Raw genomic sequence first — 26,359 nt, forward strand, 5'->3', positions numbered from 1 at the left:
AGTTGAATTTTCCCAGTTAAAGTGACAGACAGCAGATTTAAGACACAAAAAGAAATACATTGTGACACAAAGCACTTCCCCCACTGAGACAACAAAAGGAGAGAGCTCCATCAATGACAGGAAGCCATAGCATTCAGGAGAGCAGCTTCCATACACAGAGACAGTACCTCCAATTAACACTAAGTAGTGGTGTTCAGCAACCAAATGTACTGTGTATTTATGTCCTGTCTGAGAGCTATGCAGCTCACTCATGAGACCTAGCAAAGCAAAATTAGCAGGTCATCCTATAGGTGGCTTAATCTAAACACAAACATTCTGGACTCAATTTTACATATGCACTGCAAATGAATATTATGGGAGATAAACTATGATCTCAACCACTAAACCAGTAACTGAAACATGAAAACTATTTAAACCTAGATTATTAAAATGACAGTTTCAACATACAAGTTGTACCCTTTAAACAAAAATAGCTTAGATAAACTTTTAATGACAAAATTCCTCAGCAAATATGACTAATTATAGTGATTTAAATACACTACTCTTGATTTGGTTCTTGAAGTATGTAATCACTTCTTAATATATCTTCTACCATAGCTTCTTTCAGCCACTGTAACAGTTAATTATTTTTGAAATAATGTTCTCCACTCCTTTAACTGTGAACAATTCTTCAGAAGGCTCTGGATTTATATAATATACCAACTATGACTGTATACAGCAATTCCATACCTTTTATGTATGACCACATTGTACTTAGGCATCTGTACGCTGTACATGGGAGATTCCATCAAACCACCTGAATCTAGTTTCTTTAGTGTATTTGCTGCAAAATTTTACTCCAGCTATCAGTTACAACTTGATAGGCCTGTGAAATTATCTGTTTTACTACGTCAAATGAAACTTTGAAAGGCTTTTTTGCTAACCCAATTTCTGGAAAGCAAGTGTTGCTAAGCAGTCACAAAATACTGATGAACAAACGGAAACCAGCAATGGTTTTCATTAAGTGCTGAGTAAGGTTACATGATAATAGAATACAATATGCTGTAAATTAACATATTGTCAGCTATTCAGCTACTATATAACCACTGACACTGGAAATAGCATGTAACAGAATCACTGTGAATACTCTAAAAGCTTGGTATTTGAAGTGCTACTTTAGCTCTAATGTTAAGAAAGATAAACATACTTACAGGTTGTTCCACATACAGGCTTTTCCTTCCCTTCCAGTAAGTCCCACAGATGAATCGATGCCTGTTCATACTGTTCACTCAACCTTCAACAAAAATATTAATGGAAGCATAAGATACCTCAAACCACCTATGTTGCAAAGGAGATTAATTGGATTGTTTCATTAACCATATCAGAATCATTCTGGCAATCACAATACCTCACATTCATGTCCCGTTCAGGTTCAACTAGCTTGTAAAATTCATCTAGTGTTGACAGTTCCGTCTCTGTTAATACCGGCACTCCATTTGTTCCTTGCTTTAGGTCATTTCGCACTTCATCATCACCCAATTTGTCCAAAATAAACTGCAATTCAAGTACTGTTTTTAAACGTTTTTGCTCAGCTTCTTCTCTCATTAGCTGTTCCCGTCGAGCTGTCTTCTTTATTGTTTTTTGAATCTAGTAATAAAGTACACTAGGTTAACAATTAATTGTGACCAGTTTAAACTGTTACCCTCTCTTCACTTATGAATGAATGAAAAAGTAAAATATTCCCAATTTTATCAGCATTTCAAATATTCTCAATGTTTCCCAGAAAGTTTTATGGAATGTGGACAAACAGGTAAGCCAGCTGTCTTTCTCTACTTCCATTCTTCCCAGTCCATTGCCTAAGTCCTCCACTCCGCATCATCTGTGGTTTACCACCTTTCTAGAACTGTATCTCTGCCTCACATACTGCATTGCAGCATCATGCACTATCATCTAAAATAATACTGAAGCATAATGGAACCAGACTGCTGGAACTTATCAAAAAGGTCTAAAGAGATTCTAGAAAACCTGTTTTAATATCTGCATAATGTATGTGAAGACTACATAGGATCACAGACATTTTTAATCTTTCAAAATTTGCAATCTCAACAATAGGGGGAAAAATCAACTTTTGACTCATGTTGTCCTCCTCTATTCCTTCTTTTCAGCAGAGCTATGTCAATTTAAAACAACAACAACACCGGATAAAAGGAAAGAATTTGTCATCATTTAAAAGTGGGAGTGCTTTTTTATTAGACTTCTTTTGTGCTCTTTCAAATGTAAGAAAAATCAGCCCAACACTGCTACAGTGGTACCTCGCAAGACAAATGCCTCGCAAGACGAAAAACGCGCAAGACGAAAGAGTTTTCCGTTTTTTGAGACTCGCGGAACGGGTTAATTTCGTCTTGCGAGGCACCACTGTACTAGATACATGAAAGATTGGGGGGGGAGGGTTATCCACATCAACCATATTTTAGGAACGTCATTCACAAGTACCACATTCATTTTGACCAACAGCACAATCCTAACTAACCATGCCTACTGAAATCAATAGGCCTACTCCCAAGTAAGTGGAATCAGGAGTGCAGTCTAAAACGTTAAACATGAACAGAGAAAAAAAATCTCACTGTCCAGTTCACAAATCACAGTCAAACCATGGCTTGGGAACATGGTGAGTGCTCATTTTATTTCAACTTGCTAAAATGATTCCCTTTTCCACTTCCTGATTCACAGTAGTCAGTTTGCCATGACACACAAAGCAGTTTGTTGCCTCTATGCAGCCAGTGCCCTAAGTGTCATCTGAACTGAACCATCAACTTTTTACTTACATCCTGGCTCAGAGCCATGAAACTCCTCTGCAGTTCCTTAGCAAATTCCAGGTTATTACTGACTTCTTGGTGCTTGGACACAGCATCCTGGGGGAGGGAGGAAAATTAATGTTGCCTCTTTTGAAGTTTGAAAACTTGGAAGACTTTCCCAACTTTAATCCTCAAAAAAAGAAATCTACTGTACGCTAGTCTTTACTTTAGTGTACAGACTTTCCTCCTAGTCATTTGCATAGAATAGTTCCATATTTTCCCTAATGGCAGAGTGTGTATAGATATGGTTACAATGCACCTCTGCTGAATATAATAATATAAAGTACTGTTATTAAGGTCTCTCATTATCCATGATAATGCAACAATTAGAATAAAAGAACAAGGGCTAAAAGAAGCCAATCTCTTATGAAAAATCTTTCAATATGTCAGTCAAAACATTTACCAACTGGTCTTGGTTAAGGCGTTCTCCTTTGTTCATTCGATCCTGATAATCATCAAGTTTGCCCTGTAAAGAAAGAAAAAAGTTTCACAATATATATACCTCAAACAAATTTAAATGGAACTGACTATGTTATATACTTTATAGAACACAGAAGCCCAGTTTGCCATGTTCCATTGTTTAACAGGAGAAATCAAGTGAAATTATTCAGAGACAAAATATCACAAGAGTTTTCTGAGATTAGGTATTTATTTATGAACCACTAGAATACATCTGGTAAACAAACAGTACTAGGATGACATTTGTATTATTTCTTAAAATATAATATGCATTTTCCCAATTTAAAAAGAAAAACAGCTATACTGTAACCTTAAAGGGAGTAGACATGTACTGTAAGATCAAAGTTTAAATGTTTATCTGACCATGCAACATTGTATCGAACTGCTGAAATAAATGAGTTATTTATTAGCTGCTTTTCAGGGCCAGGATGTTATAAAGCAACATACAAAGAAAAGAAAGGCAACATAACAGGCAGTGTGAAGCACAAACAGATACATACTGAATTAAGCACCCAAGTTCTCTTATAGAAACGCAACAGAAAAGGAGATGGTGCTATTCCAACATTAGTCCCGTTAAAATCAATGGTGCTACTTAAGTAGCACTGAGTATGACTTAGCTGGATATTACCCTTAAGTTTTGAAGGAGTTACCGAATGCCAGAAATTAAAGAGACAAACAAATATTAACTGGAAGAGAATTCCACAACTGTGGGGCCACCACCAAGGATGCTCTGTATCATGTGTTCACCACCCTAGCAGGATACTTAAAAGCTGAATTTTTTTTGAAGTTATAGAATTCCTACACAGATTTACCCAGGAGTAAGCCCCGTTCAATTCAATGGTGTTAGCTTCTGGGTAGCCATGTGTAGGCTTGAGCTTGCAGGCTTTATACAATAGTTTAAGGAACAAATTACATTTGTTTCTTTTAACTTGTTCCACAACTTTGAAGGTTTTTCTTCCACTTTCCATTCCATTTTTTAGTAATTCTTTGCAATATCCAACTTGTCATACGCAGAGTAGACGCATTGAAATAAAGGTTACTAAAGCTGCTTACATCCACGGATTTCAATGAGTCTTTGTCTGATATCACCCATCCTTCCCACACAAACACACAGATTCCATATGCAACATTCACCACACAGAGAATCTCAAGCATCGTACCTGCCCAGGGGAATATTATCACACAAAGCAGTTTTATGTAGGCTCCTTATAGGACCATTTATATTAAAATTAATCATTTTGCTTTGAGTAAGAAATATTGTCATCTAGTTCTTTTCTTTAAGGTAGTATACTGTAGAATCATGAGTTGCAGGAAGTATCAAAGGTCATCCTGTCCAACCGCGACAAAGCAAAAATCTATTACCATAACATTCCCGATAGGCAGCTAGCCAGCCTCTGCTTTTATCTTAAAGGAGAGTCAATCACCTCCTGAGACTATAGTAATGTAAAATGCTCTTTCTATCCTTTAGTCATATTTTATTTCTAATTTGATTCTATTTCTAATTTGAGTCTAGTGGTATAGGTTCTACTTCCTTGGAGTGACAGAGAAACAAATCTGCTGCATCCTTTATGTGAATGTCCTTCAAATATTTGATTTTTGTATCACCTCTTAAACAGTCACTTGTTTCTTCAACCATTCCTTCTATGACTTGGTGTCCAAACTCCTCAACTTATTCATCCCCCTTCTCTGGACATATTCCAGTTTGTCAATATCCTTCTTAAACTGCACTGCCCAATATCAGACTTGGTATTCCGGATGAGATCTGATAAAGGCAAAATAGGGATACCACCACTTTTCATGATCTGGACGTTGTAAAATTGTTTTAGCCTTTCAAACAGCAGTTTTGTGCTGGTGACTCGTTTTTAGCTAGAGCCTAATCCTAATCCACGTACCATCATGGTGCTCGCCAGATGTTGAATTGTCCAACACCAATCATCTCTGACCACAGGACATGCTGGTTGGAGCTGATAGGAACTATAGTCCCAACAACACTTGGGGGCATTACATTGGCTATCCCTACCCTAGAATCTTTTTATACATACTATTGTTAAACTAGGTTCTATCTACCAAAATACATGATTTTTTTCACTGTTCCTAAGGGTCAGCTCTAGAGTAGCTCTTCTTTTTGCCTGTTCTTCCATCTTCTAGAAGATCAAGTTGTCAACCAAGTTTCATTCTTTTAATAATCTGCCAGTTAATATTTATCCTCATTCCAAAATGTTTTCAACTATGAACCTCCTTTCTTGAAATATCCAAATGGGCCTTACTAGTCCTGAATGATTCCTTCCAGTTTTGGTAAAACGGTGCTGTATCCTTTCACTAATGAAAATCCAGACAGATTTATTTTTAATGCTGAGCTTTTTTTTAGTTTTGCACAAAGTTGTGGCTGCAGTATTTCAGATGTGTCCTGACTTTTGGCAACCCTAACTAATGAGAAGCCTCTTCCACTCATAGATCCCAGTCTTCAGATTCGGTAGAATAGCACTTCATTAGAAGAGTACCGGTAACTCAAAATCCAGAGGAATGAATCTGTTTGTGCAGACTTTTGTATAATAATTTGCAAAAGCTCATTCTCAGTATCTTTATGGTCTGCTGGTTTACACACAACTATTTGTGTGTCCTTATTCACTGCTTCTTGTGCCATATGCCAACTGTGATACATTGTGGCACTGAACTGTACTTCTACCTCTTGCATAGGAACTCACGAAACACTGAATTTCCCTCTTATTAATGGACTTGCTCTCTGCATTGCTGCAAATTATTGTAGTAAAAACAGTGTATCAGGCAATAAATTTCAATTGTCCATGGGAACTAATCAGCAAGATTACAAATTCAAATAATCTAAAAATGAGTGTTCCATGTGCCTTCATTTCAGTGCTTTTTGTAGACTAATTGTTCTCAAGATGCCAGGTCTAGCCTTCCTGCAATCCAGGAGAAGTGAACATGTAATAAATTTTGGACTTCTGCTTTCTGAACAACAGCTATCTCTCCTCCACCCCAACATGCCACAAGGCAAATCTATTTGGAAAGTTTCAAAGGCAATCTGACACAGAGGGCCTGTCATTTAAAGAAAAATGCTTAACTTTCACTAGGCATGCTACAGTAGCTCTTGGTATCTGAGCTGAAAATGTGTCAATAACCATAGTATACAAACCTGTTGTTTATGAAGACACTCCTGGTTTGTACTATTAATTGTACTTTGTGCTCATTCACGCCTAGACTGTGATTAAAGGCAGGATGAATTTGTAGGTGGGTAGGTAGGTACGGAACAGGTAGACTACTTTGCTGCACCACATGTGTAATACAGCAAATGCAGTATCATTTGCGGAAGAGACTGGAGAAAGCATGCAAGCTTGCAGCAAGATCCCCTAATCATGGTTGTAAAGTGAACATTTTACATCTGTATGAGACCAATAACCTAGTACAGTGGTACCTTGGGTTACAGATGGTTTAGGTACAGACTCCACTAACCCAGAAATAGTACCTTGGGTTAAGAACTTTGCTTCAGGTTGAGAACAGAAATCGTGTGGCGGCGCAGCGGCAGGCCCCATTAGCTAAAGTTGTACCTCAGGTTAAAAATAGTTTCAGGTTAAGAATGGACCTCCAGAACAAATTAAGTTCTTAACCCACGGTACCATTGTACAGTGGAACCTTGGTTCTCGATCGGCTTAGTTGACAAACAAATTGACTTCTGAAAGGCAAAAACCCGTCAGTAAGTGTTCCAGGTTTTGAACGTTTTTCAGAAGCTGAACGTCCAATGCGGCTGTCAGCTATTGTTTCCAGGGCGCCTGCCCCAATTGGAAGCTGTGCCTTGGTTTTTGAATGTTTCGGGAGTCGAATGGACTTACGAAGTGGATTAAGTTCGAAACCAAGTTTCCACTGTAATGTAGTACAGTGGTACCTTGGTTTATGAACTTAATCCATTCCGGAAGTCCGTTCTTAAACCAAAGCATTCCTAAACCAAGCCGTGCTTTTCCATAGCAGCGGGGGACTCAATTTACAAATGGAACACTCAACATGTTCTGCTTCCAAGGCAAAGTTCACAAACCAAAACACCTACTTCTGGGTTTGCAGTGTTCTTAATCCAAGTTGTTCATAAACTAAGCTGTTCTTAAACCAAGGTACCCCTGTAGATTTATTTTACTCTCCTACTACGAGTATACCTAGCTGTTCCACTTTTAGAATAATTTTAGGAACAACTATAGAAATAAAATGATGAAGAATCCAGGGAGTCTCCCCCTCCTGCTGCGACCAGCTCCCCTTCCCCATGTCTCCTAGAACTTGCAGAGAAATGAAACTGGAAGAGCAGAGGGTGGTTGTGTGCAGACGCAGCCTGATACTTCATGGGAAAGACCCTGGAGAGGAGGCATCTTAGTAGACACTAGGAAAGTAGGGGCCCTTAGTCCTCACAACTACTTCATCAGGGCAAGACCTCCTAGTAAGAGTTGCTGAGACCACTAGGCCTGAGCTGTGGTTTGTTTCCTTGAATAAATATTAAACTGCACTGGCCTCAGGTGATTTATCATTTTTGTCGCTGACTCCAGCCTTGACAGCTGATTACACCCAATTCTCTCCTTTCCATTTGATTCCAGTGTTTAATGTCTGTAACAGGTGGATTAGGATCAACAAACTGAACCGTAATCCAAACAAGACAGAGGTGCTTCTGTTCAATAGATAAACCAATCTATGATAGGAATTCATCCTATTTGCATGGGGTTGCATTCCCATTGAAGTTTCAGGTATCTAGTCTAGGGTACTTCTTGATCCAGCTTGCTGAGATGTCAGGTGTTGGCAGGCGTGCCTTAACCATCTTAGCTGGTGTGCCCATTCCTAGAGGTGTCCAATGACACACACCTTAAATTATATCCAGATTTACTATTGTAATGCACTCTACATAGGCATGCTTCTGAAAAGTGTCCAGCAGCCTCAGTTGGTGCAGCCTGCAGCAGCCAGATTTTTAAGGACAGCTGGTTCACCCCACAGCTGGGATCATCTTGCTAAAATAGCTACAGTGGTGCCCCGCAAGACGAATGCCTCGCAAGACGAAAAACTCGCTAGACGAAAGGGTTTTTCGGTTTTGCGTTGCTTCGCTAGACGAATTTCCCTATGGTCTTGCTTTGCAAGACGAAAACGTCTTGCGCTTTTTTTAAAAAAAGCCGCTTGAAGAGGCGCAGTTGCGACGGACCATGCTTCGCAAGACGAAAAGACTCGCGGAACGAATTCTTTTCGTCTTGCGAGGCACCACTGTACACTGGCTTCCATGTTATTTCTAGGCACAATTTGAAGTGCTGATCATAACCTTTGCAGTCCTAAACAACTTAGAACAAGGATATTTGGTGGATAGCCTGTCCTTGTCCCCCATTGTTCAGATCTTCTAGAGAGGCTTCATTGAATCACACCAGTTTCCTAGCTGTAGAAATGAAAAAGGGCATTCTGCTGCACCTAAAGTGTGTCATTCTCTCCCTTCAAAAGCAGATACCTCATTTCCTTATGCCAGGCTTTGGTTTGTAAGATTATGTGTCTTGGGATCTTGCCACTGTGTCTACTGTTAATATTTTATCTGCTCTTTTCTTACAGCTGCTATAGTCTATTAATCCTAGTTGCTTGTATTTTTGCTAGTGCATTAGTATTGTCTTTATTTTTGTATTTATTATTACCACCTTTAGTATAATTCATAGAAAGATGGGGTAAAAATATTCATTATAAATGCACAATATAAAGCTTGAAATTGTTGCCTTTGTACAACGGTTTACTACTCTCAAACCTTTCAACCAAAGAGTTCAATTGGAATCAAAGCTAAGTCATCAACGTAACTATCAAGGAGCAATTTTATATACAGAATAAAGCAAGCATAAGAATATTAGTTTTAGGCACCAAATTAATTGGACATCACATGAGTGTTATCCAGGCATAAAGATGGATACGAACAGAAGCTTGCAAGATATACTCAATTATATTCTTATTTTCAATTTTATGCTACCATCTACTCACCAAATAGACAAGAGAGTTAAACAACCACTACAATTTAACTTTTATATTTTTCACTGAGCAACAGATTTTTAAAAAAAATTGAAAAGCTATCTGGCACAACAATCTCCTTAAGAGTGAATACAATGTTCCAATAGAAAACAGCTTGCCTACATTTTTCACAGTGCAGTTTAACTTTGTGTGAAATAGTTCTCCAAAACATCCTTAGCTAGCTTTAACATTGAGAAGAAGTTATTTTCACTTTCTATTCCAAATAAAGCCTTCTACTTCCTTCACATTAACTTTTACACCTTTAACAAATACTATCTTTTCACTTGACCCGATGCAATCAAAGCCACCGAAAACTGCTGTGCTTACTTCTAAATTCTATTTTAGCATGAATGCAACCTATTTATAAATGAAAAGGAAATTATCAATTTTAACATAGAAATTTAAAATAAAATAAAATACAGTCATGCCTCAGGTTAAATGTGCTTCAGGTTGAGCGCTTTCAGGTTTCACTCCACGGCGACCCAGAAATAACAGAATGCATTACTTCTGGGTTTCACCATTTGCACATACGCAGTCAAATGACATTGCGCGCATGTGCGGAAGCGGCCAATCACGACCCATGCACACACGCAGTTGCGGGTTGCGTTCGCTTCTGGATGCGAACGGGGCTCCGGAACAGATCCCGTTTGTATCCAGAGGTACCACTGTATTTGCAACCTACAAAGTATTTATTATCTGAATCAATAATTGTGGACCATATTTGATTACACAGCAGATAAAAAAGGTAATCCTTCCTACTTAATGATGATATTTGGAGCCAGATTTAGCAACAATTTAAAATCAGTACATCCACGTCAACCATGCTAGAAAATGGCAGAGCACTGTCCCAGTTTAAGGGGATGGGGAGCATTACATACACAACAGCAAGATTGTGTGAACAAATGCAGTGTGTGGCTCCCCTCTCTGATCTAGTTGCAGGACCCATGGTGCGAAAATCCTGCTGCTTGGTGAGGAAGGATTTTATTCAGGTCCCACACCTATCCTTCCTGAATGTCAGATAACATATGAAATTTTAAGCTATAAAAAGGGTTCTGTGTAGCCCTAGGTGATCCCCACATGTATTAAATTGAGGTGCTATTTATAGCTAATGCTAGAGTATATACTGTATCATTTTTTTTTACATAATGGACACTATCCATGGAGCTAGCACACAGGTGTTAGTGACAGTGCTGGCACATGAGACGTATTCCATGAGTTCCTTGGTGGCAAGCTTCCATGTGCTTTCCTTCCACTATCTATTTGGAGGTTAGACTGGAGAAGCTGCTCAAAAGAAGCTGAAAAAATATGTATAGGTTTTGCTTAGGGCAGTCACAGGATGAGCCACCAGACTAGGTACTGTACCCTTATAGGTTAATTATAAACACAAAAAGTAAGCTATTTATCTTTAAAGACTTAAAAGTATAATTATCTATAATTTGTACCAGAATTTTCATCCGCAGTTGTGTTCTGTCAAGTTCTACCTGCGCTGGAGAAATGGGGCAGGTAGCCAAAGCTGGTAAAACACACCCCTAACCACCAAGGCTACATATGTCTCCAGTGACAAAGCTGGGGTATACAACCCCATCCAGAACAGGCAATTGGCCAGTTTCTTGGACATGGGATCCACACATCCAGAGTCTTGCCAGGATTTAAGCTCAGCTTAATTTCCCTCATACATCTCAGTGTTTTGTTTTTTTTAAAAAAAAATTATTTAACTATTTATAATCTGCTTTCATAAAGTATATCAAGTACTGCATTCAGGCACTGGTCCAAAGTCTCCAGCTTCAGATAAATGGAGCTGAGTGTCATCAGTATACTGATAACATCTTGCCACAAAACTCCTAATGACCACTCCCAACAGTTCTAGAGATATTAAATAGCACAGGGGTTAAAAATACAGCCCTGCAGCACCCCACAGTGCAAGTGCCAGAGCAGAAAAGCACTCTCCCATGCTCACTCTGGAGGTTATCAAAAGCTGCACAGATCAAGAAACAGGAGTACAGCTGCACTCTGCTTGTCCCATTGTTGATAAAAGTCATCCATAAGGGGGGACTGAGACTGACTTGGTGTTATGGCCAGGCCTAAAGTCAGATTGAAATGGGTGTAGATCAAGGGTTCCCAAGCATCATACAAGTGGTTTGGAGTGTCTGTAATAAAATTTCCTTGAGAGTGGTCATCCCACCACACCTTTCGAATCAGCAGGAACCACACTCTGACACAGAGAAGAATTAACAAATCCTGAACACAATCAGTCAAACTCTGTTAAATTTAGGAACAGTGGTCAAGTGGGCACATAGTTGTGAACATAGTTGAGAGTATAGGTGCAAGCACTTTGCCCTTATGTGGCTGCATAAACTAAAACCAATTCCACGAAGATCACAGACTCTGGCATTGGCTACTTTGACTACAAGCGCAACAAAAGCAGTATCAAGGTCACTCTGAAGTAAACTAACTTTATCCTCAAAGTGTGCAGCAAGTTGCTCACAGCAGCTCCCTAAATGCTCCAGAGGTTCTTCCCCCACAGTGGGAGTCAGCAACCTTTGGACGATCTGAAATAGCTCTACCAAACAGCTACTAGATGTAATGCAAGCTGTGAAATATGCATTCTTTGCCACCTGTGCTGCCACATGGTAGGCACAATTATGTTCACTAGCCACTGTTGGTGGGCTTCAGACTATGTCGTGTACCATCTGGGCTCTAGTCTTGTGTCCAGCTCATTTCATTGCCTGTAGCTCTCCAGAATACCAAGGAGCCAGTTGGGCTCTGCAACACCAGAAAGGATGCTTAGGACCAATTGTATCAACCAAACAGCCATATTATTTCAACATCTATAGAAAAGACCAGAAATTTGACAGGCTCAGCAGATTTCTCTACTAGAAAACCTCCAGTATGTTCAGGAACCCAGGTTTCATCAGTCTCCAAGGGTGACCATTCAAACAGGCCCACCATCTTTGCCAGGGAGAATTGCCACCATTTTGCCAAACTTTACCTGAGAATTATCTGTCCATGGCCAGGGAGTGCATTTTACCCCCTACCTTCAGTCTATCACTCAAGGTAAAAACTGCATCAAGCATGTGCCCTGCCCAGGGTGTTAAACTGATGACATCTAAGACTCCTCCATGGTTGTCATAGAAGCCATGAAGTCCCAAGCTGGCCCTCTAGCAACAGCCATGTGGGTACTGAAATTGCTCAGGTCTATTGTCCTGGGGTCCTCCAACACCATGCTAGAGAACATCTTTGTCAGGGAAGCGACTGGCCAGCAGGGAGGTCAATATACCAGCAGCATCACCAATCTGTCTTTCCGGGACACCACCAGGTGCAAACCTTCTAAGCACACCCAAATGTCAAGAGGTTTTCTGGTAAAGGAGATGGTACTTATGTGGATAATGGCAGCACCCACTCCCCCCAGTCTGGCCTGGTGCTGTAACAAGTACCCAACCTTCCATAATACATACCAGGTCAGTCCTCTCACCACAATCCAATTGTGAATGGTTCACATAAATCCGGGCCACATATTAAAAACTAGGGACCAATAATAAATGAATCCTACACAGTTGTTCCTCCCTCTGCTCCTAGTTCTGGGAAATGCACCATACCCAACCTCTCATCTTGAGTTACGGTCACAGGTTTGCTTTTCCTACAATGCCTATCCCTAACTGAAATACACTGGATGAGAGGGCTGCAGTCCAAAAATATTTGGAAGGCACCAGGTTGTAGTAAGCGGTCTCAGGCCATCTAATCTATACCTCTCTCCAACATGTGTCATTTAAGGATGTTCCTTGATCAATATTTGTCACTGGAAGCCCAAATGGCTTCTATGGCCAGGAAGACCTTTTTCCAGTTACAGCCTTCCCTAGCCCAGAATAGCTTGGCCACAGTTTTGCAGTTTCCAGCCAGACCCTGAAGAGGGTTTGGAAACTGAAGCTGATACAGAACACTACTTCTAGAGTGCCAGCTTGAATTTTGATGTAGCGCCACATAGTATCTTGCAGAATCTGCACTGGCAGCCTTTATGCCACTAGGCCTCATTTAAGATGCCGCCGCTGACGTATAAAGCCCTGAGCTACTTGGGACCTGCCTGGTCTTCAGTTCAGCAGAGGATTGCTTGTTGTTCTCACCCAACTTCCAGCAAGTATTCACTGTTGTTCAGGTATGAAAGAAAGGGCTTTTGTGATAGCTGAGTCACAGTTAAGGAACTCTCTTGTCCTAGTGGCATGGACACCTACACTTTTATTGAGCTTTCCCCGCTATCACATCAATACATCTTTATTTTCCCAGTCCTGTGTTGGATCTGTTTAAGTCTTCTTATGTACAAGTCTTTATATTTTAATTGTTGTCTGAATCTGTGCATTTCTATGTTTTGAATTTTTAGGACATTTTGTTTGTGTTTATTACTTCTGCTTTTAACTGCTTGTGTTGTTTATTATGTGTTGGTAATTTTGGTACTGGACATTCAATGCCATTTTGTTGTCTTTTTCAGTGAAAAATGGAACATAAAAACAAAAATAAATGTGGAGCTTCCTAAAAGTCAATACAGAAAAGTTCCTAAGCCTGAAATATGATGCTTACACATGGGGTTCTGAAATATTTTCATTAGAAAGATTTGCACTCCAAAGTTTGATTCTGGGTTCAATATATTTACTATTTAACGCAATGGTGCACTCCCATGCACCTTTACTTGGAAGTAAACTCTGCTAAATTCAGTAATTACTCCCAAGTCAAACAGGTTTAAAATTACATGAGCCCTACCAGATAAGGCCAAAGACCTATCTAGGCAGCATTTTGGTTTTCACATGAACACAGCAGTCCTCTCTTGTTGCTTCCTGCCTACTGCTCCTCTGATCATTGAAACAGTATGCCACCACCATGATCCTGATCCTCTTTTAAAGCTAAACTGGTAGCTATCACTACATCTTGTGTGGTAGCAAATTCCATACTCTGTGCTGAACCCTTTAAAATTCACCTCCATTTGATTACCCCCAAGTTCTAACACTGAGAAAACGAGACATTCCCTGCCTGCTTTCTCCATGCCATGGATAATTCTATTCATCGATAATGTCCCTTTCTACTTGTTTTTTTCTAAACTCCCCCCCCCCATCGTCAATGAATAAATCTTAACCTTCCTCACAAGGGAATTCCTCCAGCCCATTGATAATTTTGGTCTCCTTTTAAACACTTGATCTTTCCATGCCAGCTGGTCATTGCAGGAACTCTTAAGAAATTGGTTTTCTTTCTTTCTCCTCCCCCTCAATCCCTTTTGTGTGATGTTTTACATCATACACCTAGGGACATTTGGAAGCAACCCTGGAAGGTGGCTTTTTTTCGTTTTTTACTAAAGAGCTGGATAAACATTGTTTAAATTAATTAATTAATTAAGATTAACCAAATTAACGTGATACAAAGAGCTTGGTGTCCTTAAGACTCCTGTGCAGCCAGTGGAACTTTTACCACATCACCCCCATCACAACTATAATAATTTAGCTTTTCAAACTCATTGGTGCTTTAGAAGTGGCATGACATTTAAGTTCCACTGAACATGCAGATGAACTGGAATGATTCTCTGGACTGTAGTGCCAGTATTTTTATAAACCCATACAATGTATCAGTTTTGTGGAAGGAAGAGACTAACTTTTCACTAGAATGGGTTATTCCAGCAGCATAGTCTCAGCTTCTAATCATGTATTCCCCCAAAAGCTCAATTCTAAAGTGCAGCTTGATCAAATGCATGCTGACTTGAGAGGAAGTCTCACTGTGCCCCAGGTACAAAGGCAATTCTGACAAAGAGCACAGGGCACCTTAGGTGGCAATAATTTAAAAATGCTGCCCACGAGGCTGATTTCCCTTCCTGGCCTAGACTTTGCGACAGACACCCTTCCCAACAAAGCAGCCTGAGCTCTCGTCACCCAGGGCCGGAGCCGCAGCCAGCCCGCCTGAGGCGTTTCATACGCGCCGGAGCCCTTTAACGTCGCCGTTAACCAGGGCGCACCCATCTTCAACGGGGCAGCGAGGGCATGTTTTCATCTGGCGTCTACGACTCGGCTTCGACATTATAGAAATAGTAACTAAAATGGGAGGGCACGGGGGGAGGGGAGGTGGGGTGTTGCGCGCACACAGAGAGCGGAGGCTGCGCGTCTCTGGCAGGAAGGAAGCCTGCCGGGCCTTTGTGCAGCACCCGCCGTCGCTCACACAATAAGCCTCCCTCTCTGGGATGAACCGCTGCCTCTCGCCGCCGCCATGTTGGGTCCTGGCCGGCTCCATGTGCACCGGGGGGGGGGGAAGAGAGAAAGAGAGGCGGGAAGAGTAGAGAGGAGAAAGAGGGTCGCTCGTAGTTCGGCCGCCACCGAGCCTTCAAAGCCTCCCTTCGGGCGGGAAGCAAGGAGAGGGCGGGGGGCGGATTGGAAAGGCAGCTAAGCCCCCGGCTCCAACGGCCCCCAAATGCGTCCCGTTCGGGGCGGAAAAAAGAACAAAGGGAGAAGGCCGCGCCGCCTCCCCTCGGCCGCGGAAACAAAAGGCGGGGCAGGCCGGCAGGGCCCCGAAGGGAAGGCACGGTGATATGCGACTACGCCTCCCGCCCGGCCCCACAAGATAAGATAGCGGCATCGGCCGGTGGGGGGGGGGAGAAGAGCTGGGGGGGGGATTTGCGCCTCCGCACCTTTTTCTTCTCCAGGTTGCGCAACTTCTTGTCGATGACGCCCAGAATCTGCTTCATGGCCTCGGTCTGCACCGAACTCGTGCTGCCGCCCGGAACCGACGCCGGCGCCGCTTGGGATGGAGCCGCCCCAGCAGCTACCGTTGCCGCGGCTGCCGTTGCCGGAGGCGCCACCGACGCCGCCTCGTTCCCCGTTTTGCCGCCGCCGCTGCTGCCGCTGCTCGCCATCGCGCTGCTGGTGGCCGAGGGCATCGCTTAACTGAGGAGAGAAGAGCGCGGCGTTACGGGATTCGAAGAGGAGGGAGGGGGAGAGAGCGAGCGCGAGAGTCAGCCCTTGAAGGGAAGCGGGCGAACGGACGGGCCGCCGGAGGGGACACGGCGCGCGAGGGGAGGGGGAGAAAGGAAACGCCTCCTGCCAGGAATCCTTTTATTCTGTTTTTTTTAATTATCTCCCCACCCCCTTTTCTCGAACGCGCGACTCAGACCGCACCTGTCGGCGCGCGCCCAGCGATTCTAAGGCAACCTGACTTGTAAGGTCCGTCAGCGGAAGGGAGGGGAAAAAAAAGAAAGGCAGCCCTTCGCGCGGGCGCGTGCTCGGCACCGCCCACGTGACCGGCGGCCTTCCCGCAGCGCCGTTCCCTCATCCTCCCGCCCAACAGTCTTGGAGGAGCCACCCCTCCTTTATCTCAATCCTTTCTCCGACAGCGCCCCCCCCCACCGGTCCGTCCGTCCCTCCTTTCACTCCTCGCTCCCGCTTCCTCACCGTGTGTGTTTGGTGCGCGCGCACGTGTGTGTGAGAGAATGGAAATGGGTATCCCTAGGGCGCGCGGGAGGGCAAGAAGGGGACGGCCCAATGTGTGTGCCTGCGCGCGCGAGTGGGGGGAGGGGGACGGCCGCCTCTGCCCACTCCAGCCCCGTCACTTTCTCCGCTCCTCCTTGTTACCTCTGCGCCGAGATACGGAGGGGAAAGAGAAAGAGGAGGGAGGGAAGGCGAAGAGCGCACGCGCACGCGAGGGGCGGAGCAAAAAAAGGAGGGGGCGAGCGACCGAGCTGAGGGAGGGAGCGGGGTCCTCATCCGTTAGGGCTGCCTCCGCAGAGCGCCTGATCGGCAAGCGGCTAAAGCAGCTCACGCCCGTCTCCCGAGTGTGCCTTCGCGAGAGCCTGAATATTATGACGCCGGTCTTTCAGGCGCCAAAGCGGAGGAGCACAATGGTGAGGCGGAGTGAGACGCTTGCCCTCGCCTTGAAAGGCCGCGGGGCGGAGTTCCCGGCCGGGCTGGGCGGCGAATCTGCTCTTTTTTGGGGCGTGGTACGTCCGAGCCCTTAGATGGCGGGGAGGCGGGCCCCTCTGAAAGCGCTGCATTCCCACGTGAAATTGAATCTGCAGGTTTAGACACGCGTCATTAAAAATCAATAAGACGCTGATTTCTGTCACTGGCTGGGCAGCAGCTGCTCGCCAGGTATTTACTTGGCGACTGTTTTGCAAGTTTTTTTTGTGGGTTGCTTGCTAGAAAGCGAAGGCGGTTGTTTGTGTTGGCACTTGGAAAATATTCAGTATTAACCTAAGCCTCCTTGGTCCTCTGGGCAAAAGTGTGGCATCCATTTCGGAACAGTGATTAAGTGTACTGGAAAATCTCTAGCGTTGTTGAATTTTCAACATAGGTATGGTCATGGTAACTGGACATACATGTAAATTTATGTATCCTGGGTAAGTGGCTGCCTTAGTAAAACCCTTATATCTAGGGTTGTTGTTGGGGTTTTTTCAAAACATTGCCCTCTGGACTTTGGAGAAGGGATGGTTAATGTATTAATAAAACCAGCAGGATTTACGGTCGGTGTGGAGGGAGATGCTACTTGTGTAGGCCGAGGTGCCTAATCAAGGTTTCAAATTCTGAATATTTGGGAACTGGTACACTTGTTTTTGGTAAATGATGAAATAATATTGCAGGAAAATTATCTAAGGTGATAAAAAGGACCCCTGACCATTAGGTCCAGTCGTGGCCAACTCTGGGGTTGCGGCACTCATCTTGCTTTATTGGCCGAGGGAGCCGGCGTACAGCTTCCAGGTCATGTGGCCAGCATGACTAAGCCGCTTCTGGCGAACCAGAGCAGCGCACGGAAACGCCATTTAGGTACCTTCCCGCCAGAGCAGCACCTATTTATCTAATTGCACTTTGATGTGCTTTCGAAATGCTAGGTTGGCAGAAATAGGGACCGAGCAACGGGAGCTCACCCTGTTGCAGGGATTCGAACCGCCGACCTTCTGATCGGCAAGTCCTAGGCCCTTATCTAAAGTGATAGTGGATAATTATTTGTTTTACAAAAGGCTTTATAGGAGTATTCTTTTTGGTGGCCTGTTGCAACTCGGTGTAGTCACCAAATCCATAGAGAAGGGCCCAAAAGTTTTTCCCAAGAAGTTGTGTTCAGGTTCAGTAGTAAAATAAATTAAGTGTATAAAAATATGCCTTCTAGGCAGGAAAATGACCAGGATTTTTAAGTCGTGCAGTGAAGGAACTGAGCTGTAGAAACACCCATACTGTGACGACACACCCTGCTATTCAGGTTGCAACCTGCACATGCACAGGCAGACACAATAGCCGTGTTTCCCTAGAGTTGCTTTGACATCCCTTGATCTTAAATAATAAGTCCATTGAGAAAGCAAGAAATAGGTTTGGTACACTGGCAGGTCAGGAGAGCTCTGACTAAATATCTGCCACTCTTGGGCCAGCCACAAAATATATTCCACCTCTCTTAAAACTGTAGCAACACCCATTTGAGAGAACTTGCTGGTTCTTTATCCACATCAGGGTACCATCGTTCCAAACATTGTGAATACAAGTTTGCAAATGTACAGGTTGTTTTATTCTTCTACTTTTTAATCGTAAAATTACATAGAGATCTTTTCTGCAGTTGTGAAGCAGTTCTACGGCGATGTTCCAAGAGCCGTGGCAAGTATAGAGGCAAGGGAAGAAGAGAGTTGAAACTGTAGAAACTGTTAGAAAGCAGCTGTTTGCAAGGAAGCAATGCTTTAAAGATTTTGTGAGACAGTTCAGATACAAAAAAATGCAGGGTGCAATAGACTGCCTCCCTCACAAAGTTATTTCTAACAATTGCAGTAGATGGCTTTTATATGTGTGTTCTAGCAATGTGTGCTTACTATGCAAATTCTGAACTAACAAGACTCTTGGAACAAGCTGCTCCTCCAGTTACATTCGGAGGTACATAGTTGAAAGCAGACATCCTCAGCATGTGCCCTTCTCAAATACCATATATTTAAATTAAAAGTATTTAATGTGTGTGTGGATAGAGCTTTGAAGGCATTGGAATTAGGTAAGATTCCTAAAATCTTGTTTGCCTTTAGGAGTCAAGAAATATTTCCACATTTTCCCATTATGAGGCAAGCAAACAGTTTCTCCAGATTTCGCTTGGATCATATACATTTGATTATGATTAAAAAAAAACAGAAATGTATATTAAGCCCCCAGTCATAGATTTATTAGCCATGACTGCATGGAAAGCATCACATTTGAAAGCATGTTTCACAGAGCATTGGGCCAGGGGAGCTATTGCCCTGGATGCACATTTTTGAGGGGGCGCAATCAGGCGCCCCCATGACAGGCACAGAGCCCTAGCAGCTGAGGCATGTCTAATGAGCAGGTGGATGGAGGCAGCAGTCAAGGAGCCTGTTGGAATCAGGCTCCATCCATCTTCTGCATGGGCTCTGCATGTGACCCCCGGTACACCCCCCAAAAAATGTCCAGTCCACCAGAGGGGTGCAACACATGCCCCGCCCCAGGTGCCAGCAACCCACACTATGCCACTGCATTGGGCTGAATACAGTGTTCAGAAGGATGCTCCTGTAGGGGGCATGCACAGGATTGTAAGTCAGGTGGCCTGACCCTTTTAACTGTAAAACCTGTAGCTGCTTATTCCTCAGTGTGTTGCGTGAAACCAGTGCTTAGGCCAGAAATAGTGCTAGAGCATCCTAAAGAGTACAGTTTCCCAGATACTGGTATGTGATTTGGGATGACTCAAAGCTTATGATGAGGTGCAGAGGTTTATAAGCCTTAAATACCTGTAGCAGAACAATTCTAACCTTGGCTGGAGTCAGTGGAGCAGTGGATCCTTCATCACATTTGAAACATTTGCAGCTTGAGTGAGGATGAGGTTTATTTTGTCTTTTGGTTTACCAGGTCTAGGTTGGTCCAGCTGCTGTAGCAGAATCCCCACAAAACCAGTAGTGCTTTAAACTGGTGGAAAAGCAGCACCATTCTAGCTACCTGCCATCAACTGTACCCAGTGCTCAAAAGAATTAGGAAAGTAAAGCTTGAAGAAGCTTATAGTTGGCCCTTTTAGGCAGAATAGCTATGTTCAAAAGGTAAACCTTCCAAAAAGTGTTAGTTATGTGTGATAGCTATATCACCGTCAATATCTGTCCACTTATGGAAGAACAGTTAAGAGATGTTATTGGCCAATGTCCAAGTCAACTGCCTTACTGTTCATCAGATCAGTTATTTTCTTTCCGATGGGGTTTTAAGGAGTAAGCTTTGAGGCCTTGATTTGGGGCGTGGCAGGTGAGTTTAGTTTAAAGTTATACTCTGCATTAACAGGAGATACAACTGGAGAAATGGCTAGTTTTAGGGCGCTTTGGGGGAGGAGATTGTACCAAGTTAATGGAATAGCATCTGGAATGTGAAGCTGCTTATATCTGTTTCTGCATACATGAGAGAAGATAAATTAAAAACATTATACTCCAGTGAGGTTGTACCCGGCATGCCTATATCAGTGTCTCCTGGCTGTTGGAGACTTGTGGTCAATGGAGAGTGCCACAAGTCATGAGATTTTGGATGAGGTACTCAAGGAAATAAATGTAACTTGGGAAACAGTTCTTAAAACACCAAAATTAATGCTGCTTCAACTGTCTGAGTTGCATGGGGAAACATAGTATTTTAGGACTTAAATAAATATGTTAGCTGCCAGGCTTGTAGTAACGTGGTTGTGGAAGAGCAATAGGACTCTATAGATCTCTAGTACAATAAACTTTGCAAAATGCCATTGCAGAGGAATTTAGGGATCAAATCTGCATCATCAACAAACAAAAAAAACAGGCCCTTTTTGGGGGTGGGAGGCAGAATGGAGTAGTTTTATTTTTCATAAAGACTTGGCAGTACAAAGACACCTCCAGCCCAATTTGCAACAATTTAGAAAGACTATTAATTATTGAAGTATCTTTGAAATTATAATTAGTTAATGTTGTTCATGATGCTTTAAGTCCCTCAGTTTGATGAATGTGGTTACAGTGATTGCCTTCTATTTTACAGCCATAGTGACAGAGAATAATATGTTAGTTCATGCCATTGTAGCATTGGGCCTTTTCTCTGATCCAGAGTTTTATTTATTGTTGTTTCTGTTGCATACATGCAAATAACTGTAGCTCTCAAAAAATGCATTAAATAAATGAAACATGACTTGGGACTGCATTCTTACTCAAGCTGTTCATGTAGCTGTTCAAGATCTGGCCACTTCAAATCAATGAAATGAAAACTAGGAACCAACTTCAGCCTTATATAGTATCCGACCGTGAGATTAAGCTTCCTAGTTCCTTGACTACTGTGCCATGTGTACCTCTATATCTTTCTCAATGGATTGCCTTTGAATATTTTATTGCTCTTGCTTGCTGGTGCATTAATGTTTTAACATACAAGACCTAATTATAATTCTTGTTTATTTACAAAACTGTCAAGCTTTTAATCCTCAGAGGATGAAACTTGAATGTAATTTTATTATGAAAACTTAGTTAAGGTGGTATTTTGGACACTATAAGAATTTGCTGCTGTTCTCAGGAACACACCTTTCCAGACCATTCTATTATTATTGTTTTATTCCAGCAGAAATTGCACTTTTAATTATTCCAAGCATTTTTTTTTATTCCAAACATTTAATTATTCACGTTCCGGATGGCCAAACATTACAAATTATCTTAACAAGGAAGGGTTTGTTGTTTTTTTAGTTTTAAAATGCTTTATTTAAAAGTTTTGTTGCCACATTTCTTGAAAGAAAAGGCAAGCTACTTACTGCAAACCCTTAATATTACAAGGGTTTGCCCTGGATGCCAGTTCTTGGCTCCATTTTTACACATGCAATCTACACCGAAGTATTGTGATAATGGTGTATTTGAGGTGCAAGCAATTCATACCTTTGACAGTGATTGTGTCAAGCGGGAAAGAAACCTGTGATGAATGAGAAGACATGTAGTTGGCACACTTGCCAGCACCTTCCTTGCAGTATCAGCTTAAAATGCCCCCAACTTTCCCATTATAACAAAATAATTAATGTTGACATGTGTAAATCCTTGTGCACTCAGATGAGAACATAACACATTGAAGTCTAGGTCTTGTGCCTTTGTTTTTACTGACCTGCTTATCTTAGACCCGCTTACACATTTACAATTGTCAGCCTCACATAGCCTCTTTCACATGACAAAGTTTCATCAGAAACAGAAAAATTAACCACTTCTGTAGCCTTATTGGAGTTCACTGATTGGGTCTGCGTTGCTCCGTGACAGGAGGAAGGAAGTCAAAATGACACCGAGTTGGTTCAAAGAAAGAGTTTATTCTGCTCTCCGGATAGCAGAAGGCACTTGTGTGGTGAGTCCACAGCAAGCCCAAAGAAATGACAAGTTTCATGCAGTATATATATCCTCCAGACACCCTCTCCCTCCTTCCAACCACGTCAGCTTGTATACATAGGTTGACATGACATCACATATGTTCCTGCTCTGGTACTCTCAACCATAAAAGGGATTTCCTTCCTGCACTCCTGACCATAAAAGGATATTCCTGTTCCTACTCCTATCTTGGAGCAAGAGGTCACTACTTCCGAGAACATGCTCTGGCGTTAGTCCCAGACTTGGGTCTCCCCGTCATTTGTGGTCAGGACATAAGATATGTCTGTCTCTGTTCTACTGGTAAAGTCAAGGCCAGTCTTGCCATCAAACTGATAAGGGAGAGAGCTGTGTTCTTGTTTTGCATTTGCTCAACGGCTAAAGTTTATGCATTTTAGCTAAGGAGAAATAGGGATTTTGGTGCAGTTTAAAAATGCCTGCACAGTCAGTTTTGGGTTTTGGAAACCCATTCCTTCACTTCCACGAAATTAGCTGTAATAGTAATAGTAAAGTACATCAGATAAAATGGCCCAGTTAAAATGTGATGATCTAGAGCGCACACATTTTCACAGAAATAAAGGAATATTACATCTTTGTGACTACTTTTCTGAACGACAGCATGATGATGTCCAGTGTAACCCACATGGCACAAAATCATGGGACGTGGAACCTCAGTGTTCCTTCTGGTGTTGCATAATGTGTTTAGAGGAGAGGCCTTACTCAAACATGCACTGGGTGACCCTTGGCCAGTCACTGGCTCCTAGCTTAATCCACTTTACAGGGTTGTTGTGAAGATAAATATCAAGGAAAGGGGAGAGAATCATGTATGCCACTTTGAGCTTGCTGGACAAAAGGCGGGATAGAAATGTAATAAGAAATATATTCCCCTGGAGCTGTTAAAGGTCTCTTTTTACATGAAAATTTAACCCATACTTGACTCAATAAGGGAGTAAATTTTATGTTGTGTACTCAATAAATGTACAGCAATGTGGAAGTTGAGTGCTGGTTTTGTTACTAAGTTTTTTATTTGAATATTTGTGTGACAAGGCACCAACTTGGCAACTGTTTACAAAATGCTACTGTACCAAATAGGTTTCTCATTCCATCTTTTGGACTACCTTGGGACTGATGTGTGTGAATTAAAAAGCCTTCCTACCGTCAATAGCTCTAGAAAGATTTCCATTCTTTTCTATTTCTAAAGGCAGGCCAGCTGTGTGGGAGAGAATTTTAGAAGTCGGCCATCAAAGCACATGAATAAATGTAATAATTTAGCTCATTGCTATGAAATGGCAGCTGGGAATGTCCTAACATTCACACATGCACAGTGATGATAGGAAGGAAAAAGACTATAATCCACCAGACTCAGTAGCTAGTCAGTTAATTCATACCTTTTCCATGCACACCAACTAGCTGCTGAGCTTATAAATTATTACATTTTAGAAATGAGAATTTTGCTGCAAAGTTTCAAAATACGAACATGATGCTTTATGTCTTTTGTAAGTCTATATTGTGTCATGAAAACAACTTTGAATTTCTCTTCCCAGAGTATGAATAAGTGTAACCACAGTATAAAGCTCTGGTTCCCATTGAAGCCAGGGATTCTTAGCATATATAATTTGTTCTATGACCACATGCCGGGCCGAGTCTAAACAGAAGAAGTCTAGTCTTTGCAAAAGTGGAGGCAATTCACAAAGACTTCAGAGAGCAATAAAACAACACAAGAGTTTGTAGCTTTTAAACTGTTAATTGTTTTATTTAATGGTTTAAAAAGATTTGTAGAATGAAGAAATGCTCTCACAGTCAAACTCAAGAGATGTGCCAGCTATTAATCATCCCTAAAACAATAAGGGCATTTGTTATTACTGTCTACTGCCTGTTCTCAGCTTTAATCTGTCTTTCGAGTTTGACGCTGCCAGATTTTCAGAAGTGGGTCACCCAGTTCTCTCTGGACCCTGTTTTTCTGCTGAGCAGTTAAAATTAGCATTTTCTATTATGCTGCTGGAGATTTTGGAAAGATATTGAGGTGAACTTAGTCACATTTTCCTGAACTCCCCCACCCCACCCCAATTTCTGGTAATGAAAAAAAATCCAGTTCATAGATAGGGATAAGAAAAACCTCGTGTACTCAAAGAAATGCCTTGTATGACCAGTAGGGATATAGGAGAAATTCAATTCAATTTGCATTTAAAGGTGAACCTACTTAATTTGCCATTTCCAAACAATACAAGTAATGAAACACAGCATAACCCATAAACCAGATGGATGTATAGTTTGATCACTCAGCAGCTCGCCCCATCCCATTCTTGATATAGTTCTGTGCTCAGCTGACATTTACAGCTTTTGTAAATAGCACTAGTTTTGGGGGAAGCACATGACATCACATTTGGCCAAAGAGTGAAACTCTGAAGTCTGTCTTAGCAGCACCAAAATCTGACTGTTCTGCAGCAAGTGAAATTTAAAAGCACAACATGGTGGAAACCAAAGGCAGGAACACCATCAAAAACTCCTCCAGAACTATGTTGCTGACCTGGCAGCAGATATCAAACAATTGTATCTAGATCTTACAAAGGATTGGCAGAATGCCCTTAAACCTCTTGAATTTTCCTTTAAAGATCTTCCAGCAAAAGTAGCTGACATTTCCAAAATGGTGGATGAAGCCTTGGAATTTGACTTCCATCCCAAAAAACCGCATGCAGACAGGTTAGCTGAACAAATCAGCAGGTTTGGCTGGAAGATTAACAGGATCGCAGTCACAGACAGGATCACAGTCTTAAGAGGGGTCCTGCGCAACATTGCAACCCCTCCCTTCACTTCCTATCTCTTTCCGCACTTTTAAATATGTGGCACATCCCTTGTTGGTCTGGAATAAGATGGACTCATAAGCTAGGTCCTCAGTGACTATCCTAACTGTAGGCATCCTGGCAAGTATAAGCGATTAGTAGATTGTGGACAAAAGAGACGACTTATGATGGAGGATTTCTCTGATAGGAGCAAGCCCATTTCCCCTTTAAAACTATGGCAGCTCCTTTCTGGGACAAGGGTTAATTGGGTTCCAATATTTCAAATAACTTTTTGTGCACAGTCAGTTTATAGATCTGAGCAGCTGCCACACCCATTAACTGTTTACAAAAAACCCCAAAACTCTGCAAACTGGGCTCTAAGGGGCAGAAGGGTTTTATCTACCGTATCTTTTACAAACTCTTACTAGATCTTAAATTTGGAGCAGGGAGCTCTGCATGCAAAGCTTGGGGAAAAGACTTCAGCCCATTATTCAGTGATTCTGATTGGGATCATCCATGGGGCAGCTCTCACCTTAAAGCAACGTCAGCTCTTACATGGGAGGGTATGTCGAAACTGATTTATTGCACTTAACTGCAGTCAGGCTCAGCTATTTCCATCGTTCACTTTCACCAAAATGCTGGTGAGTTGTGAAACTCGTGGGTCATATTTGCACCTTCAGTGAGAGTGTGAAAAAGTGAGGGGCTTCTGGCTTAACCTGCCCAGTCACATAAAAAAGGTTTATCAACCAAAGAAATGCCCCCAAATAGACTTTAGCTCTCCTTTCCATCTTCCTTAAAAAGTGGTACAACAGACTTGGCAACTAGCAGGAACAGAGAAAGGCATGGGGTTGAGGAATCAAAATTGATAAATCTATGGCAGTCTGATATCATTTTTTGTTAATAACGATAAACCAACCGAAAGGGTACAGCACGAAGCCTTTCTCTCGTTTTGGTCT

At 42.2% G+C, this 26,359-nt stretch overlaps 1 protein-coding gene across 5 annotated transcripts in view; it reads right to left on the reverse strand.

Annotated features, from left to right (window-relative positions):
- Positions 1-16,896, reverse strand: part of CAPRIN1 (cell cycle associated protein 1) — a 34,874-nt gene extending 17,978 nt beyond the window's left edge. For 3 of the 5 annotated variants that reach the window (XM_082224812.1, XM_082224813.1, XM_082224814.1), the window contains exons 1-6: positions 16,451-16,588; positions 15,964-16,219; positions 3,238-3,300; positions 2,805-2,891; positions 1,388-1,626; positions 1,191-1,273 (exon numbers count right to left, since the gene is read on the reverse strand). In XM_082224812.1, coding sequence (XP_082080938.1) covers positions 1,191-1,273; positions 1,388-1,626; positions 2,805-2,891; positions 3,238-3,300; positions 15,964-16,212 — 721 coding nt within the window. In that variant the 5' untranslated portion in view covers positions 16,213-16,219; positions 16,451-16,588. Of the gene's footprint in view, positions 1-1,190; positions 1,274-1,387; positions 1,627-2,804; positions 2,892-3,237; positions 3,301-15,963; positions 16,220-16,450; positions 16,589-16,723 lie in introns of those variants that run through there. The other 2 variants (XM_082224811.1, XM_082224810.1) reach the window with 2 other exon arrangements.
- Between the last annotated feature and the right edge of the window lie 9,463 nt (positions 16,897-26,359).

Source organism: Podarcis vaucheri (assembly GCF_965113315.1).
Source record: "Podarcis vaucheri genome assembly, chromosome: 1".
Lineage (NCBI taxonomy): Eukaryota > Metazoa > Chordata > Lepidosauria > Squamata > Lacertidae > Podarcis > Podarcis vaucheri.